Source organism: Pisolithus orientalis (genome assembly GCF_024613125.1).
Source record: "Pisolithus orientalis strain OTSU chromosome Unknown F5J12scaffold_2, whole genome shotgun sequence".
Lineage (NCBI taxonomy): Eukaryota > Fungi > Basidiomycota > Agaricomycetes > Boletales > Pisolithaceae > Pisolithus > Pisolithus orientalis.
Window position 1 is genome coordinate 2,163,591 of NW_026260783.1, and position 13,606 is coordinate 2,177,196.

The window sequence follows — 13,606 nt, forward strand, 5'->3', positions numbered from 1 at the left end:
CATGTGACTGGATTGCTTATTGCATAGAACTCCAGCCGCTGGACCGTCGTCTTTCTTCCCCTTCTTTATTTGTGTGCATAAAAAAACCCTGACGCTTGAGTACTGAGTCCTGGCGCCTACCAGTCCGAGCGTTGCTTCGTGTTGCCAGCTACCTTCCCTACAGCATGCTGTCCCCGCGCCCAACCTCACCCCTTCCGACTATGTCGCTTTTTTACTCAAGTATGTACATAGACTTACGTCCATCAAGTACGGGTTCCCGAGGCCCGAGGAAGCGTAGAGGCTTCATGCGAACAAAAATTAAGGTCTAACTTCAGATAATCTAACAGATTGGACTCTATTATCGTCTCGAGTAAATCTCATGTAAATCACCTAAATGCATGGTTATGTATAGAAATATGAGTACATGTCAACAAGCGAAGTGCCAACTTCCGAGGTCCGGTCCCAATGCCGGAAGTGCGACGGGTACGGGGGCGAAAAGGCAAGAGGACTCCGGGCATCAGGCCTGCAGCTTGGCCACTACCAACCAGTATCCTGAGACAAAGTAACGTTTGGAGATTTTTCATTATGCAAAATGAGTGACACAGGTGGGTATCGAGATATCGAAGGCCGATAAAATACAGTGGTACTTTCGATCATTGTGTGATTAACGAACGAGATCATTGAATGCGAAAAAAGTCAGAAGACAGAGACCTGCTTACTATCATCACGCGCGTATAACTGCATGGCATGGGACGGGGGCGTGCAATCCCTATGGAGGCTACAGATAATGACAGCATCCATGGAGCTTGTCCTATTTGGAAGGCATCGATCAATGGGTATATATGTAGAGCATTCAACGTGACGAGAGTTGACTTTGCGGTGGAAATCCACAGGGCCAGGGAAACCATTTAACCCCCCCGAATGCGAGGAGAGATCGGAAAAGAAGAATTTGTAGGAGTAGGGGGCGGAATGTTGGTAGAATGACATATACTTATGACTCTCTTGCGTAGCTCGTCGCATGTACTTTGCAGCACTGAAAGCGAAAGATAGGACGTGGACTCATAAGCCATAGTTGTTAGTTGTTTAACTTACTGGGACAAGGCCACAAAGTGTTCAAAAGCTCCAGGGGTCCTAGTATATCCTTGGCAACTTCTAAAGCTTCGATGAGAGATCGGTCATTCTCCCAAAGTAAAAGGCACCTGAAACTAGTGTCAACAGAGGGCGCCACTGGCATCAATAAGGACTTACATAGATATTTGACTAGCCAGCCACGTCACTTGGAATGGACGGCTGGCGAATGAATCGCTACAACTGTCCCCCATATGCTTTACCGATGCCGGGACTCTACTAACGAAGTAGCCAAGATGGCGAACTGTTCGGAGGGTCGGAACAACTCTCGCACAAAGATGATACTGAAGCTTACGCCATTGTTCCGCATGTTTCCGAGTGAAGGAAGGCAAGTGGCCGGCTCCAGGACCGTGGAAGCTGAATAGAACATACTTTAGGTTAAAGGCACACGCACCAATTTGATATTGAAAAACCAACCTTTGTAGAGCGGAAGTTATCAGCATCTGGATGCTGTGATACGATTTAGGTCAGGGTAAATGAACAAAAAACTTTTTGAGGTTACGCACTTGTACACGTACTCCCGGCACATGTATAGTAAAGTCATGTCCAGCCCACAGTTGTGGGAATCGAGTGCATCTTGGATCTCTTGCGCCTCCCTCCAGGCTTGTAACGCAATGTCTGCAGTTTCATCACTGGTAAATGTATTCTGCCGAAGCCGAGTGGTGCAGAAATTCCAAAGTAGCATGCTGCGGCAATAGAGTGCCCATATGGAGTCCTTAGGAGATTGCGCCTTAAGGTCGGAAGAGCCACGTTCTGATGCTTCCCCAGGAAACAACAATCGGAACTGCGAAATTTGAACCCCAAAGCATCAGCAATCGCATCGATAGTCAGTTGCCGAATTTGAGGAGTTCGGTGCGAAAAGGGCATAGATTGTTGGATACCGTCATGATATGCTTATTATGGAAACACTTACATTAGACGGGTCTGCCATAAAAAATCCACTTGGTTCCTTCCGAGATGCAATGCAGCGTGACGTGTAGCTGGCCACGAGGCTAAGTGCACTCCAGCATAGCCTCCTACAGTCTTCTTTGTCAACTTCGTCGGCGGTCCAAAGCGGATTGCAGGGCGGAACATAGGTCCAAAAAGGCAAGATTGGGTCAGATATCATAGTTGGGTTGGACGGGGAGGGCGTGCATGTACATTTGCTTGCAGAAGGATGTGAATGGAGGTCATCTTTTCCAGTGGCACCGAACAGGCGTCTGCGGGCTGCGGGTACGGTGTTTGGAGTGAACGTCGACACGTCGGGTTCGTTGCTATCCATGAATGCCAGACCAAGTGAGCGGATAATGTGATCCAGTTGTAACAGGGACTTTCTCTCTCGTTCAGGTGTGTAAAGGGGATGTGCCGAGGACTCGTATATAGCAAGCATCTGTTGTCACGTCAGAAAGAGTGCAGCAGGCGGAACCTAGACGCACCAGTGCTGCTCTCGCGAGATTGATGTCTATCAGTTGCGAACTCCACGAAGCCTCAAGTGAGGCATAGGCTTGATCCCTAAGCCATGCCGCCCGATTCTGTCCCGCGGTGCTCAGCCCCATTTCGCTGGACTTCATCAACGTCGTCACCGCCAAGCCCGCGAATATCAAACACAATTGCGACAACGAACGATCCTCCGACGCAAACAGTCGTTGGACGAGGTCACGGACATTGATTACAGGTAGCCAATGACCGCGGGTGGTAAAGCTAGCAGAGAATCAATGGCAACACTCGGACTCGGGGTCGAGGAACTCACATCAGTGACAAGTCATTAACGATATCATCCATCCTGAAGGTAGCATCTGTCAGGTTTGCTATGTACGCATGAAATTGTGCACATCTTACGATTCTTCCCGTGTTTTGGAGTATCCTCCCAGTAAATTACTCCAGGCTTCCTTAGGGTCATACTGGATGACTGGCGTGCTTGCCCCTCGAGATTTGTCCGGTTGCTGAAGAAGAAGTGGCACATAAATGATCGGTGTCTCACCCCGACACAATATGACACACCGTGGCATAGCTATCGGGCAGAGTGCGTGCTTGAGCCAACGAAAGTTCCGGGCGCCGAGGAGAAAGCGATGGTTGAGGAGGTTGATTGCCGGTATCCTGTTGAGTTCTGATGACGTTATGCTCGAGACCAATTCGTTGGGCTTGCACCTCGGCCTGAGGGTTTCCCGACCAAGTCCCAGCCTTTTTCCTTTTCGAGGGTGGCACAGGCGTTGAACCATCTGCAGGGCGTTTCTTGCACGAACGCTGGCGAGTGCCAGGCCGCTTGTCTGGTCCCCGACGCTTCGGGACGGCATCATACTGGCACTCGTTCGATCGGCGGACGCAGTTGTGACATATCGGTCGTGTTGAATCACAACGGATCTTCCTCGCTCGACTTCGAAGGCACGTGAGATACGGTGATGACGATCTGGAGCCAAGTGAAGCTCACCACTGTCGACATGCTATGACCAGATTTGATGATTCTCGTCGTGGGTTGCTCTGTGCGCCCGACTGTTGTTGCTGCGGTGGTTGTTGGGGGGGTGGCGCAGGTGCGGGCTGGAGGAGTGGTTGGGGTTCTGGCTCGCGCTTAGGTATTATCGTTCGCTGGTCGCTTTCGGGGACAATCGGTGGGGATGCTGGTGCGCATGTGGGATATGAGTTATCGCGCGATACATCATCGGAATACCTGCGGTGTGGGGCAGGGAGGTGGTAACTGAGACCTGGGCCCCCTCCTAACGCAGAAGAGAGAGGGAGCCGCGTGCCATGGTATGAATGGGGTGAGATGTCAAGACCGAGATGATTTCGAGGGGCGATCGGGTAATCTTGAGAATACGGAGATGGCTGATGGGGCTGAGTGGCAGGGTGTATATCCAGCTGGTCGTCGTAGACGTGGTGTGAAGGCTGGGGAACGGACAGCTGAATGCTTTTGTAATCAAACTGGGAGGCAAGCACGCCGGCGGCGCTGTGTATGTCGAGCCGATCGTGGTGATACCGGACTTTATATTGTTCGGGGGGAGGTGTCAAGCAGAGACATTAGCCATGGCAGAAAAGAGAGCGAGGTTACTCACTACTGTCTCCGTGCGAGTGGGGAAAGTGGGCACCGAATATTGGAGAGTGCAGACCGGAGCCATCCTCGCTGGACTGTGGCCCATCGTCAACGATGATGCCGTGAGGGAACTGAGCGTAAACATCGCCGTTTGAGCTGGCGACCATTTGGTTGAGACGTGGTGGGTGTAAGGAATTGGAGATCAAAGAGGACAGCAATGAGGACGAGCACTGCAGCGCTGGTTTTCGATTGCCACGCGAGATTGGGATTGGGAGGGGGAGAGGGTGTCTCATGGACAGGCCCACGAACGACGACACAGGGAAGCTTATGAAACGATCCCTGCCGTATTCGAGAAGAACACCGAAGATCACAGGATCTCGATCCGGGATCACAAAAAAATCTCACCAAACGTGGCAGAATCTGCGCAAATCTCGTGACCCCTCCACCCTCCCATCTTTTTGGTCAGAATATCCACCCGCCGAAATCGGACTCTGCGGGTGACTTGTCGTTTGCTTAGCTCGAGTCCCGTTTACTCGGGACCGTCCTATCAGATTATTTGCATCGCGGCCATCCCAGCTGACCGGACGCGAGAAGCTCCCCCTTTCTACGTGGCTTCCCCCACAACGTTCCATAATCTTAGTACTGCGCATATCCACCAACTCCAGAAAACTTGACGGGGCCCGCCGCCCGAGGCGACCGCCGGATCTTGGGTCGCCGTGTCCGTTCCTGAACGTTGTCAGGTAATCTCAGAACTCTAAATTCTTCCAATTGTAAAAAAAATGCCAGAATTAGCCAGCCCACAAATAAAGGTTTTCCCCCCTCGAATTTCACTTTCAGGCTTTCCATTTCGCCAGTTCCATCAGAACCCCAGCTCTCCAATTTGTTTTTCACGTATCCATGCTCCTCCGCGGCCTGCTGCGTCCACCTGGCCCTCGTATCGCCTCTCCAATCACCCCCTCCACATCATCATCCATCACAGCGTCATGAGGGAATGCCCATTTCGATAGCCTTTTACATACTCATCATGATGTCATCACCATCACCCTTTCCCACACAGGAAACACTTGTCCCGCCTGCCACAATGACTCTGTCTCTTTCCCCATCCTGTACATCCATGTGACCCACTAATGGACTGACTCCTGTCTGATGTGTGGTGTGTGGAATCCAACGACTGCCAGCAAGCACTATAATTTAGCCACTTGCCATGCATGTCATGTTACCTACGGCTTTGGGCCCAAATGTACAACTTGTGACCACGAAACTTCCTTTTCTGGAATACTCCGTCTTCCAAGCCTCTGGCACTGCGTTCCCCGTCGTCAGCAGGCAGCATCTCATGTTTTCGTGGCTGCTCTCTTGCTGCAGGAGACGGAGACGTCAGCATGATCCAGAGGTATCTCCTTACTTTACTCCCCATTCGGAGGGCCAACTGTTCAATTTTTAGAGCATTCCCAATGAACGCACACCTATCATCCCGGCGACCGAAGACATACAAATGCAAGCTACCTCTTTCATCCCCGTTTGTACTTCTGAGTGACCTTTGTCCCCCCAAAAAAACAGAGCCCAGCCTCGTGTCGTGGACCACCAAAAGCTCAAGGACAGACTTGGTTCAGTCCTCAAATCAAAGGAAACGTACGCGTTGCCCATGATTAACCCTGTCAACCATTCCGCCTAAATACATAGCCCTCTAAATAGGAAAATGGTGAATGTAAATGCGCAGTTTCCGTTCAACCTTCACAATCAGCATCTGGACGAGCCCTCTCCTTCCCGGTCATCGCGCAACGTCTCAGGGGGAACATATGGCAGCGGCAGCCGTGCTTCCCTTTCGCCCCGACCCTCCCTTAAAAAGTCTCACTCTAGTGTATCTATCCATCCTGATCAAGAAGATCTGTTTTCCTCTCCAGTCCTAGCCACAAATGGTAACCGCCTTCCTGCAATCTTGAACATGAGACTAGTCAAAGCGGAGAGACCCACCGGCAGCCATGGGCCGACAAACGACCAGGGATGTGCTTTGTCTCGTGGCGAGCAACCCGAAAGATCCGGTTTTTCTGAACAAGATGGTAGCTCGCCACCGGCATTAGCAAACGAAACCCACCCACCCGCCAGTGAAGGCAACCGGCCAAGTCCGATTCATCCACAACCTTCGCTTCCTGAGGACCTACAACGTCAAGAGGTAAGCCTTCTTAGGTGATCAGTGATTCGTCCCTTCGCCGTGTGATCTGACACTTGGCTCCGTGGAGGTTGTTGAACCTCGTTCCCCAGAAAGTTTTATCATTCATGACGCTGGTGCTGTGTCACGCTCTTGGAGAGATTGAGTACCCTCATATATGCATTCGTTCCCCGCGCCCAATTCAGGCGTTGCTAGTTATCTCAATGAGGTCGCTTTTTTTTTACCTAAGCAAAATTTGCATTTTTATCGTATGACCGTGATTTTTCCTTTGTAGTTCTCTCCGACCTGCCCATGGTGTGAACAAAGAAGTTGGCTTAGCGGACGTTGAACCTAAAACTCCGTCGCGCCATGCAGAAAATTCTTCCGACCTTCGGACGAAACACCATGATGCATTGCTGGGAACATTCAATTGACACAGGCAGACCCGTAACTCAACACGTCTTGCAAGCCAGAAAAGACGACTTATAATATGTGGTTCAACGGTTTTCCACGCGCTACGTGTTTGAATCTGATCTGTGCTGCGTTGGAATTTTTGATGACCCCTGTATGCCCTGAGCATTGTCAGTGACGGCTTCCGTGTCGTACAGCAAGGTGACAGTTTCCCGACCTACGCACTGCCTCGGATAAGACGAACAACACATGAAACGTCTATGCGTGGTAAGCTGTCGGACACGTCTGTTTCGCGAATTCGCTCCAGACTGTAACTCGTGGAAGTCTTCTTTCCCTGCGTTTCCTGGTGATACCTTTGTAACGCCTTTGTAATGAAGTTCGCTAATAATACACGTAGTCTCTTTTGTTTCAACCTACTTGGGACACTAGAATTGCCCGTGATATGATACCTAAGTGGGATCTGGATCTGGATTCGAGATGTGACGCATAATGGCAAGAGCGACAACCTCGGAAAAACATATCAGGCTGGGAAGCTCTGGGAAGATGAATCAATCTTTAGGTGAAAAGCCCCCGAGCAATTTCAAACCTTTAAACTTTGTTGTGCATATGGGGCTAGGATATATCAAGGGGGTCTTACCAGCTATCCCTGCCTATCTCGGCATTCAACCTCAGCTGCTTGTCGGGATGGGAAATATAATACCCTCACGAGTCTTTTCAGACTTCACTGCGGGTTTTGCATTGTTGACAGCCCCCCCCCCGGACTGCTCCGATGACGAGTCGAGGATGTAAGTAATATACAGTGCGAGAGAATTTGTATTACATATCTAGCAAGGCTGTCGAATGTGGAACTGTATACTTCAGTATGAGGTGATGCGGTTATATTGTTCTACCACCAGCAAGGCGTGTGCCCATAATTCATCAGAGGTTATGAGCCACTATGTGCCTCATAATTGTCAACGTGGCAAGTATCTCTGGCAGAGCTGTCAATTGGAACCAATCTGGTAAATCGGCAAATAAAATCTCTTGCCTACTGCAAGATGGGGATACGCTTCGTCAATTGTCAGCACGCACCCCGAGGAGCTAATGTACTCAGGTTCCCCGACCACCTTCAATGAATATGTCGCCACCAGTTGCTGGTTCTGACGAGTGCACTACACGTGCTGTCTCAGGAATCTGGTATCCCATATAGCCAGTGGGAACCCACAGTCCATTCATAGCCTTTCGTAGCACGCCAACTCCATTGATACTCTTCCCCATCTGATGCCAGGAATTTCCTCGACCTGGAACTGGGGAATATGTCAGCGATCGAAACAGGTCACCTATCACCGCTGGGGTGCTGACCTGGCAAACGGTGACACCCTTCTTAGGTACTCGCCCATCGCCAGGGGCGACCGTGATTCGAATGTAATCGTGCCCATAGAGTTGTCTGGGCCAAAAGCGAGAGCAACCAGTGCACGGGAAACTTCGCGTTCGTGTCCATGAGTCACATTGTGAATCATGTACGCTGTATGTGTTTGGACCTGGGCTGTGCAACGGAGACGCAAACGTAACCGATCATTGATGTCAATGAAGTCGGATCCAGCGAGTTCTCCCGTTTTATCCTCTAGAATGTATGGTATGCCATAGGTGGTGGTGTCCATGACTGACGAGTTATCAAGACACAGGAGATATTGACGACGACGCCTCTCTTGCAGTTGTCCGGGGATACCTTAGCCGTGTACGACTCCTATATGAGTGTCCCGAGAGTGGAGCGCTGGGACGGACGTACTGCATCCCGGTGAAAAACGGTGTCAAAGACAACGATGGATAAGCAAGGCACACAGCGAGTCACACACGGCGCCAGCATAATATCTCACCAACCACTATCCTAAAAGAATTTCATCAGTGGCCGCGCGTCTCCAGGTCTGGAGTTGCAATCAACACGGAATGGGTAAGCACGTTGCGGAAGACGAGAAAGTCATGGCCGCGACTTCTGAATGTGAGGGTATTACACCAACTTCTCCATATGCCGGCGAAGATGCATGGCCATGCACAATGCAAGAGCCCATCTGAGTAAAACTCTAATCTCACTCGGGATCACCAATCGGTGACGAGGGCCACGTGCAAAGAACAGCGCTATCTACACGCACGATTGAAGTCAACCGAAGGGTTTGAACAAGGTTTGCTGGGCAGCCGCGTGACAGGCAATAGGTCAGCTGGTGGAGAGCCATGAGGCATGGAGGCAAGTCCGCTGGTCTGGCACAATATACATATCGCGCTGGTATCAAGCTTCAGTCCGATCAACGGCTTCGCCATTTTTGCCAAAGCTTCCTGTGATGGGTAGATTTGGTCTTCTAGGGGCGGGATTGCAGCAAGTATCATGAAAGTAAAAACTATAGCTGTGAGATTAATGGGTCCCGGCTTAGGGGGTAGCCGGGCCAACATGTGGAGGGCACGCCACCGGCCTTGATCTTGTTCGAATAAGACGCACAGATGAGAGTTGATGGAAGACATCAATGCCGCAAGTTTCGTTTTAATTTGCCACTATCATCGAAACGCGAGCGCCATGAATCATTCACATTGATAGTTGGTTCGAGTGGCGGCGACATGCCGCCATAAATCTGTCAAAAGTGGACTTCCATCTGCTGTGATGATGTCAGGAGATAATGGTTCGTCGGACATCCTGGGCAAGGGGGTTCCATTGGAAACGTTGAATGAAATCATACTGACGCCCTGGAAGAGGCACTAAGCAGCACGTTATCACGTATGAATAGAGCATGTAACGCGGTGGATGGTGCAATGGGAAAGACCTGTTGGTGCAAGCGGTGAGGGGATTGTGTCCAAAAGTATGAACATGTAATGCGATAGTGGCACGCTCGCCATGCTGGTAACAGAGGACGGTCTGCCTAATCATCCCTCTAACGAGCGCTAGACCTGTGCCGCACTGCACTCGGATCCCGCGGTCTCCTACCATCCCGTGCTCTACCGTGTCCTCGTTCGATAGAGTCGTAATCTCTCACGCGGTCTGCACGCTTTGCGCCACCGCCGGGAGAACGTGAGCGAGACCGGCGTGTGCACCTGTCCTCGGTGTCTCGCTTCCGGTGCGGCGGCGACCTCGACAGGGAACGGGTACGATCCCGATGCCTATCCTGATTACGCGTCGCCTTCCTTGCCTCCTTCCGCGCTTTCTTCAATTCCTTGCGCTCTGCTTTTCGCCGCTTTCTTTCATCTTCCCGTTTTGTTTCATCATCTGGAATCAAGTTTGGAACACTCGCTGAGGAGGCCAAAGGTTGACTATTCGACGTCGGAGAAAACCCGCTGTCGAATGTGAATACCTACCAGGCAACGAGTCAGGGGGGAGAACGTACAGCGCCACAGCGAGTGCCTCAGCCTCAGCTTCCTTGACTTTGCGTATCTCTTCGTCCCTCTCAGCCTGAGTTTGGGATTCTTCCCTGCCATACCAATGAATGTCCTTGTTCTTCTGCCATCTCCCCGTTGGTGCATTGATGCTGTGTCCGAGATAATGCTATTGGCTGCCTCAGCGTATTAGTCCTACAAGAGGTGTTGGAAGATTACGCACTTCTCTGTCCTTGTCCGCGGCCACATCAGACCACTTGAATTGGGCTTGCCCGCCGCGAGTTCCGCCACGGACTGGCTCGAACATTTACTATGAAAGCCTAAGCTGCGGTACTTGTACTCTGTGATCGTTGCTTGTTCATCCACAGCGAGACCCTACTTAGTTGCTTATGTAACATATCGACGGCTAATACCCTCCGCTTCCGGAGTTCGTTCATCTCTGGTAATCTCCCCTCTGAATCCCAATGCCACTCGTTTCGTATTTAACATTTAATCTCGGCTTACCCAGGCAAGAAGTTGTGCGAACCGTAGTGCCTGTCTGTCGCTATCTGCTGTTCAACCGCTTTGACTCCGTGTGACCTTGGCATTATTTAGTACTTACCGGCCCCTAGGATAAGTCGGCATGAAATGTTCGTTACCAGGGTTCGCATCGAAATCGGAATACTCAAAACAGGGGTCTGGCTTAGATATATAGGCATTTGCCATACTTCAGCACGTGTAGCTCGAGTCCCTGGGTTGAAATACGGAGAGCGCTGCAGTGCCAGGAGTGGAGGATACACAGTATCAGCGACGTTCTGCTCCGATGCATAGGGTAACTACCAATGGTTCAGGGTTACTTTACACGATGGTCCAGAGTGATCGCTAGCTCTCGTGCAATAAACCACCTAGGTAATTAGTCGAGCGTACCTGCGGGACGAGCCACGGCTTGACACACGCAGACCGGGTTTGTCCATCCGCCGCACACTGTTAGCGCCAATCGGCTGCAAGTCCTGGCACAGAAGATTCGCCCAAAGTTTGATTTCGAGCGTGTAACACCAACGCGTCGCGTCCATTTACAAGGTTTTCGAATTATTTTTTTCTTCTATTCCACGCAAACCTACACCGTTAGCAAGCATTCTTGCCCTCACTCCGCCATGGACACCGGTCATTGCTCAGATACCAAGTGGAAGAACACGCGAACAGATATTCCTAGACAAGGGAGCTGTTTTCCGACGGAACTGGGAGTAAACTGGAATAGTCCGGCTTTCGCAAAACAAGCCAATGCCACCAGCCATGCGTTCACTTCGGTCCCAAGCCCTCCCTTGGGCCCCCTGACATGCTATCTCTGACAAGCTCCGCGGTTCCCAGCTGGTCGTCACGCTCTTACGCCTGGCGCTGAGAATATCGATCCACACTGTCGGCTGAGGTTGCATCCTAGGCGGTCTGCACCAGAACTATTCGTGTGCCGAGGATTTCAAGTGAGTGCACTGCGCTTGGGAGTAAGACTTGCATGTCTGACTGGATTCGATTGCGTTCTTGCCATCATCATCTCGGGCGTTGGGATCAATGGCGGGTCCTCGGAATATACCTTATCCTCGACCAAACAAGGCACGCAAATTCAAAAAATATCTTATCTCGACGAACAAAGTTGGCCTGGTTGTTTTTTTTTTTGGAAACGATACTGGCGATTCGGGGCAATGCGCGCGAGACTGTGACGACTGTGATGTCGTAGTTGTGTGTATCTTATTTTTGAGTGGTATTTTCAGTTTTCTTTTTTTCTTTTTTTAATAAAAAATCCAGGTTATCAATCCCGTGATTTTGTTGATGTGTTTCGTTTGGCGCACGGGCCCGCGTGGCAAACGTTGCTGCATGTGGAAATAGCCGAGCAGAACCTCCGTGTGTTCCTCAACCATCCTTTTATCGGTTGCACAACTGCTCCGCAACTTCTCCTGTCCACTCGCCCAAGTGCACGATGAGCAAAAAGGCCACTAAGAATCAGGAACCAGAGGCTACATATACTGAGCGCGACATCGTGCTCGCCAAAGTACGCGGCTTTCCTCCGTGGCCGGGAATGGTACGTCGCGTCACCTATCCTTGCGCCCTCCAACCAGCTCATTCGCGTTCATTGTACTCCAGGTCGTGAATCCTGACAGCGTTCCCCCATCTGTCTCCAAAGAACGTCCCACGGGCAAGAAAGCTACATTTTATTGTGTCAGATTTTTCCCAGCTGGGGACTTGTATGCCAACTCGCCCCTTTTTTGTATTACGGATCACTCAGATTCCTTGAACAGCGCTTGGCTTGTGGCCAAAGATATCTCCAAGCTGAAGGAGCACGAAATCCAAGCGTATATCAGTGAACCACACAAGAAAAACACCGACCTCCTAGCAGGCTATCGCATTGCCCTGGAGCCCGAGAAGTGGGAAAAGGAAAGAGAGAATGCTGATCTCATTGCTGCGGAACAAGAAGACAATGCGTCTGTCGATCAACTTGACAGTGAGCAAGACGAAGACGAGAAGAAACTATCCAAGGCAAAGAAGCGCAAGCGAGATTCGGATGCTGCAGCGAAACCCAAGGCTAAAGCCAAGGCTAAGACAGACAAAAAGACTTCTGTGAAAGGTAGGAAGAACGGAACCAAGTCGAAGGAAATGGTCGAGTCTGAGGACGACGGTGACCAAGACGCTGAGGGTGAAGGCGGCGACGTGGCTTCGGGCGCTAAAGCAGCACCACCGCCTTCAAAGAAGTTGAGGCGGGACAAGGATGAAGACGTCGATGGTACGTATCATTTTTTCTTCAGTGAAATGACGATTTCTTTGACCGTCCGTGTTATCAGTCAAAATGGAGTCCGATCCTGAAGCAAGGAAAGTCAGGGAGTGGCGGCACAAACTTCAGAAGGCACTTTTAGGTAGCAAAGGCCTTCCATCACCCGATGTATGTCGCAATGTGGATCTGTCCCCTTTGATGTTACTCATTTTTGCCAGGAAATGCCAGGTCTTGATCAACTTTTCACAACTGTCGAGAAATACGACCATCCAAACCTCATTGACTACCTCTCCGTGCGTCTCCCATTTCTAGAGTCGACGGTGTTATGCGCCTAACCTCTACCTCCCCGAACATGCTGGCAGTTTTCCAAAATCGGCAAGGTCATGCGTCACATTGCTGCATTATCTGCGGAAAAAGTGCCCCGAGATGAGGAATTCCACTTCCGAACGCGCGCAAAGGCCTTGGTAGAGAAATGGCATACCATAGTTGACGCCAGAAAGGCAAATGAAGGTGGAGAGGCCGCACCAAATGGCACCTCAGCAGAAGCAGCAGGGGCTTCACCAACGCAGAATGCTACGTCGACAGCAGCAGCCGCAGAAGGGGAAAATGGCGACGCGGTAGGGGATATATCTATGCTGTCTGCTGTATGAATGCTCTGTTGCGAAGTTCCGTTTATGATCCTATGTCGTGAGTTTTTTGCAAGTCAATCACCCGCTTTAAAGTCACCCTGCAGCTGGAAAGTATAGCGTTGGTCGCTCATTAGCAGCGTCTGTCAAGATGTACGATGTACATAATTCATTATGATGACTGATCACGTCAAGTCTTTTCATACATATATGTAGGTTACTTTGTAGTGGGAGGT

General features: G+C 50.7%; 5 protein-coding genes across 5 annotated transcripts; 2 read left to right on the plus strand and 3 right to left on the minus strand.

Annotated features, from left to right (window-relative positions):
* Nucleotides 1–518: 518 nt before the first annotated feature.
* Nucleotides 519–4,579, minus strand: F5J12DRAFT_799618 (uncharacterized protein). Its single transcript, XM_051744289.1, has 14 exons — nucleotides 4,134–4,579; nucleotides 3,515–4,061; nucleotides 3,088–3,460; nucleotides 2,926–3,029; nucleotides 2,837–2,869; nucleotides 2,523–2,787; nucleotides 2,021–2,476; nucleotides 1,614–1,891; nucleotides 1,525–1,557; nucleotides 1,403–1,464; nucleotides 1,228–1,351; nucleotides 1,072–1,178; nucleotides 699–1,012; nucleotides 519–625 (listed from the first exon to the last, which is right to left on the minus strand). Exons 1-13 carry the CDS (start codon nucleotides 4,402–4,404, stop codon nucleotides 888–890), a joined length of 2,778 nt encoding a protein of 925 aa, XP_051605230.1. The 5' UTR covers nucleotides 4,405–4,579; the 3' UTR covers nucleotides 519–625; nucleotides 699–887.
* A 1,224-nt stretch (nucleotides 4,580–5,803) lies between these two features.
* F5J12DRAFT_799640 (uncharacterized protein) lies at nucleotides 5,804–6,600 on the plus strand. Its single transcript, XM_051744290.1, has 2 exons — nucleotides 5,804–6,281; nucleotides 6,349–6,600. The coding sequence occupies exons 1-2, from the start codon at nucleotides 5,808–5,810 to the stop codon at nucleotides 6,421–6,423; spliced, it is 549 nt and encodes a 182-aa protein (XP_051605231.1). The 5' UTR covers nucleotides 5,804–5,807; the 3' UTR covers nucleotides 6,424–6,600.
* A 739-nt stretch (nucleotides 6,601–7,339) lies between these two features.
* On the minus strand, nucleotides 7,340–8,456 carry F5J12DRAFT_799643 (uncharacterized protein). Its single transcript, XM_051744291.1, has 4 exons — nucleotides 8,010–8,456; nucleotides 7,873–7,954; nucleotides 7,696–7,819; nucleotides 7,340–7,639 (listed from the first exon to the last, which is right to left on the minus strand). Exons 1-4 carry the CDS (start codon nucleotides 8,306–8,308, stop codon nucleotides 7,587–7,589), a joined length of 558 nt encoding a protein of 185 aa, XP_051605232.1. The 5' UTR covers nucleotides 8,309–8,456; the 3' UTR covers nucleotides 7,340–7,586.
* Nucleotides 8,457–9,903: 1,447 nt separating this feature from the next.
* F5J12DRAFT_712988 (kinase phosphorylation protein-domain-containing protein) lies at nucleotides 9,904–10,311 on the minus strand (the record flags this gene model as incomplete). The annotated part of the gene is made up of 2 exons (XM_051740803.1): nucleotides 9,904–10,173; nucleotides 10,228–10,311. 2 exons carry the CDS (start codon nucleotides 10,309–10,311, stop codon nucleotides 9,904–9,906), a joined length of 354 nt encoding a protein of 117 aa, XP_051605233.1.
* Nucleotides 10,312–11,686: 1,375 nt separating this feature from the next.
* Nucleotides 11,687–13,586, plus strand: F5J12DRAFT_203949 (uncharacterized protein). The gene is made up of 5 exons (XM_051738397.1): nucleotides 11,687–12,057; nucleotides 12,120–12,756; nucleotides 12,815–12,912; nucleotides 12,963–13,037; nucleotides 13,107–13,586. Exons 1-5 carry the CDS (start codon nucleotides 11,956–11,958, stop codon nucleotides 13,392–13,394), a joined length of 1,200 nt encoding a protein of 399 aa, XP_051605234.1. The 5' UTR covers nucleotides 11,687–11,955; the 3' UTR covers nucleotides 13,395–13,586.
* The last annotated feature ends 20 nt before the right edge of the window (nucleotides 13,587–13,606 follow it).

Bases quoted from the DNA above. Each gene is read 5' to 3' on its own strand.
- F5J12DRAFT_799618 (XM_051744289.1), bottom strand. From the start codon at position 4,404: ATGAGACACCCTCTCCCCCTCCCAATCCCAATCTCGCGTGGCAATCGA. The intron at 3,030-3,087 runs GTGTGTCATATT...CTTCTTCTTCAG, and splicing joins TGCCCGATAGCTATGCCACG to CAACCGGACAAATCTCGAGG. The intron at 1,465-1,524 runs GTTGGTTTTTCA...TGTTCTATTCAG, and splicing joins ATAACTTCCGCTCTACAAAG to CTTCCACGGTCCTGGAGCCG.
- F5J12DRAFT_799640 (XM_051744290.1), top strand. From the start codon at position 5,808: ATGGTGAATGTAAATGCGCAGTTTCCGTTCAACCTTCACAATCAGCAT. The intron at 6,282-6,348 runs GTAAGCCTTCTT...GGCTCCGTGGAG, and splicing joins AGGACCTACAACGTCAAGAG to GTTGTTGAACCTCGTTCCCC.
- F5J12DRAFT_799643 (XM_051744291.1), bottom strand. From the start codon at position 8,308: ATGGACACCACCACCTATGGCATACCATACATTCTAGAGGATAAAACG. The intron at 7,955-8,009 runs GTCAGCACCCCA...CATATTCCCCAG, and splicing joins AGGGTGTCACCGTTTGCCAG to TTCCAGGTCGAGGAAATTCC. The intron at 7,640-7,695 runs GCAAGAGATTTT...CAGCTCTGCCAG, and splicing joins GTATCCCCATCTTGCAGTAG to AGATACTTGCCACGTTGACA.
- F5J12DRAFT_203949 (XM_051738397.1), top strand. From the start codon at position 11,956: ATGAGCAAAAAGGCCACTAAGAATCAGGAACCAGAGGCTACATATACT. The intron at 12,757-12,814 runs GTACGTATCATT...CCGTGTTATCAG, and splicing joins CAAGGATGAAGACGTCGATG to TCAAAATGGAGTCCGATCCT. The intron at 12,913-12,962 runs GTATGTCGCAAT...CATTTTTGCCAG, and splicing joins AAGGCCTTCCATCACCCGAT to GAAATGCCAGGTCTTGATCA.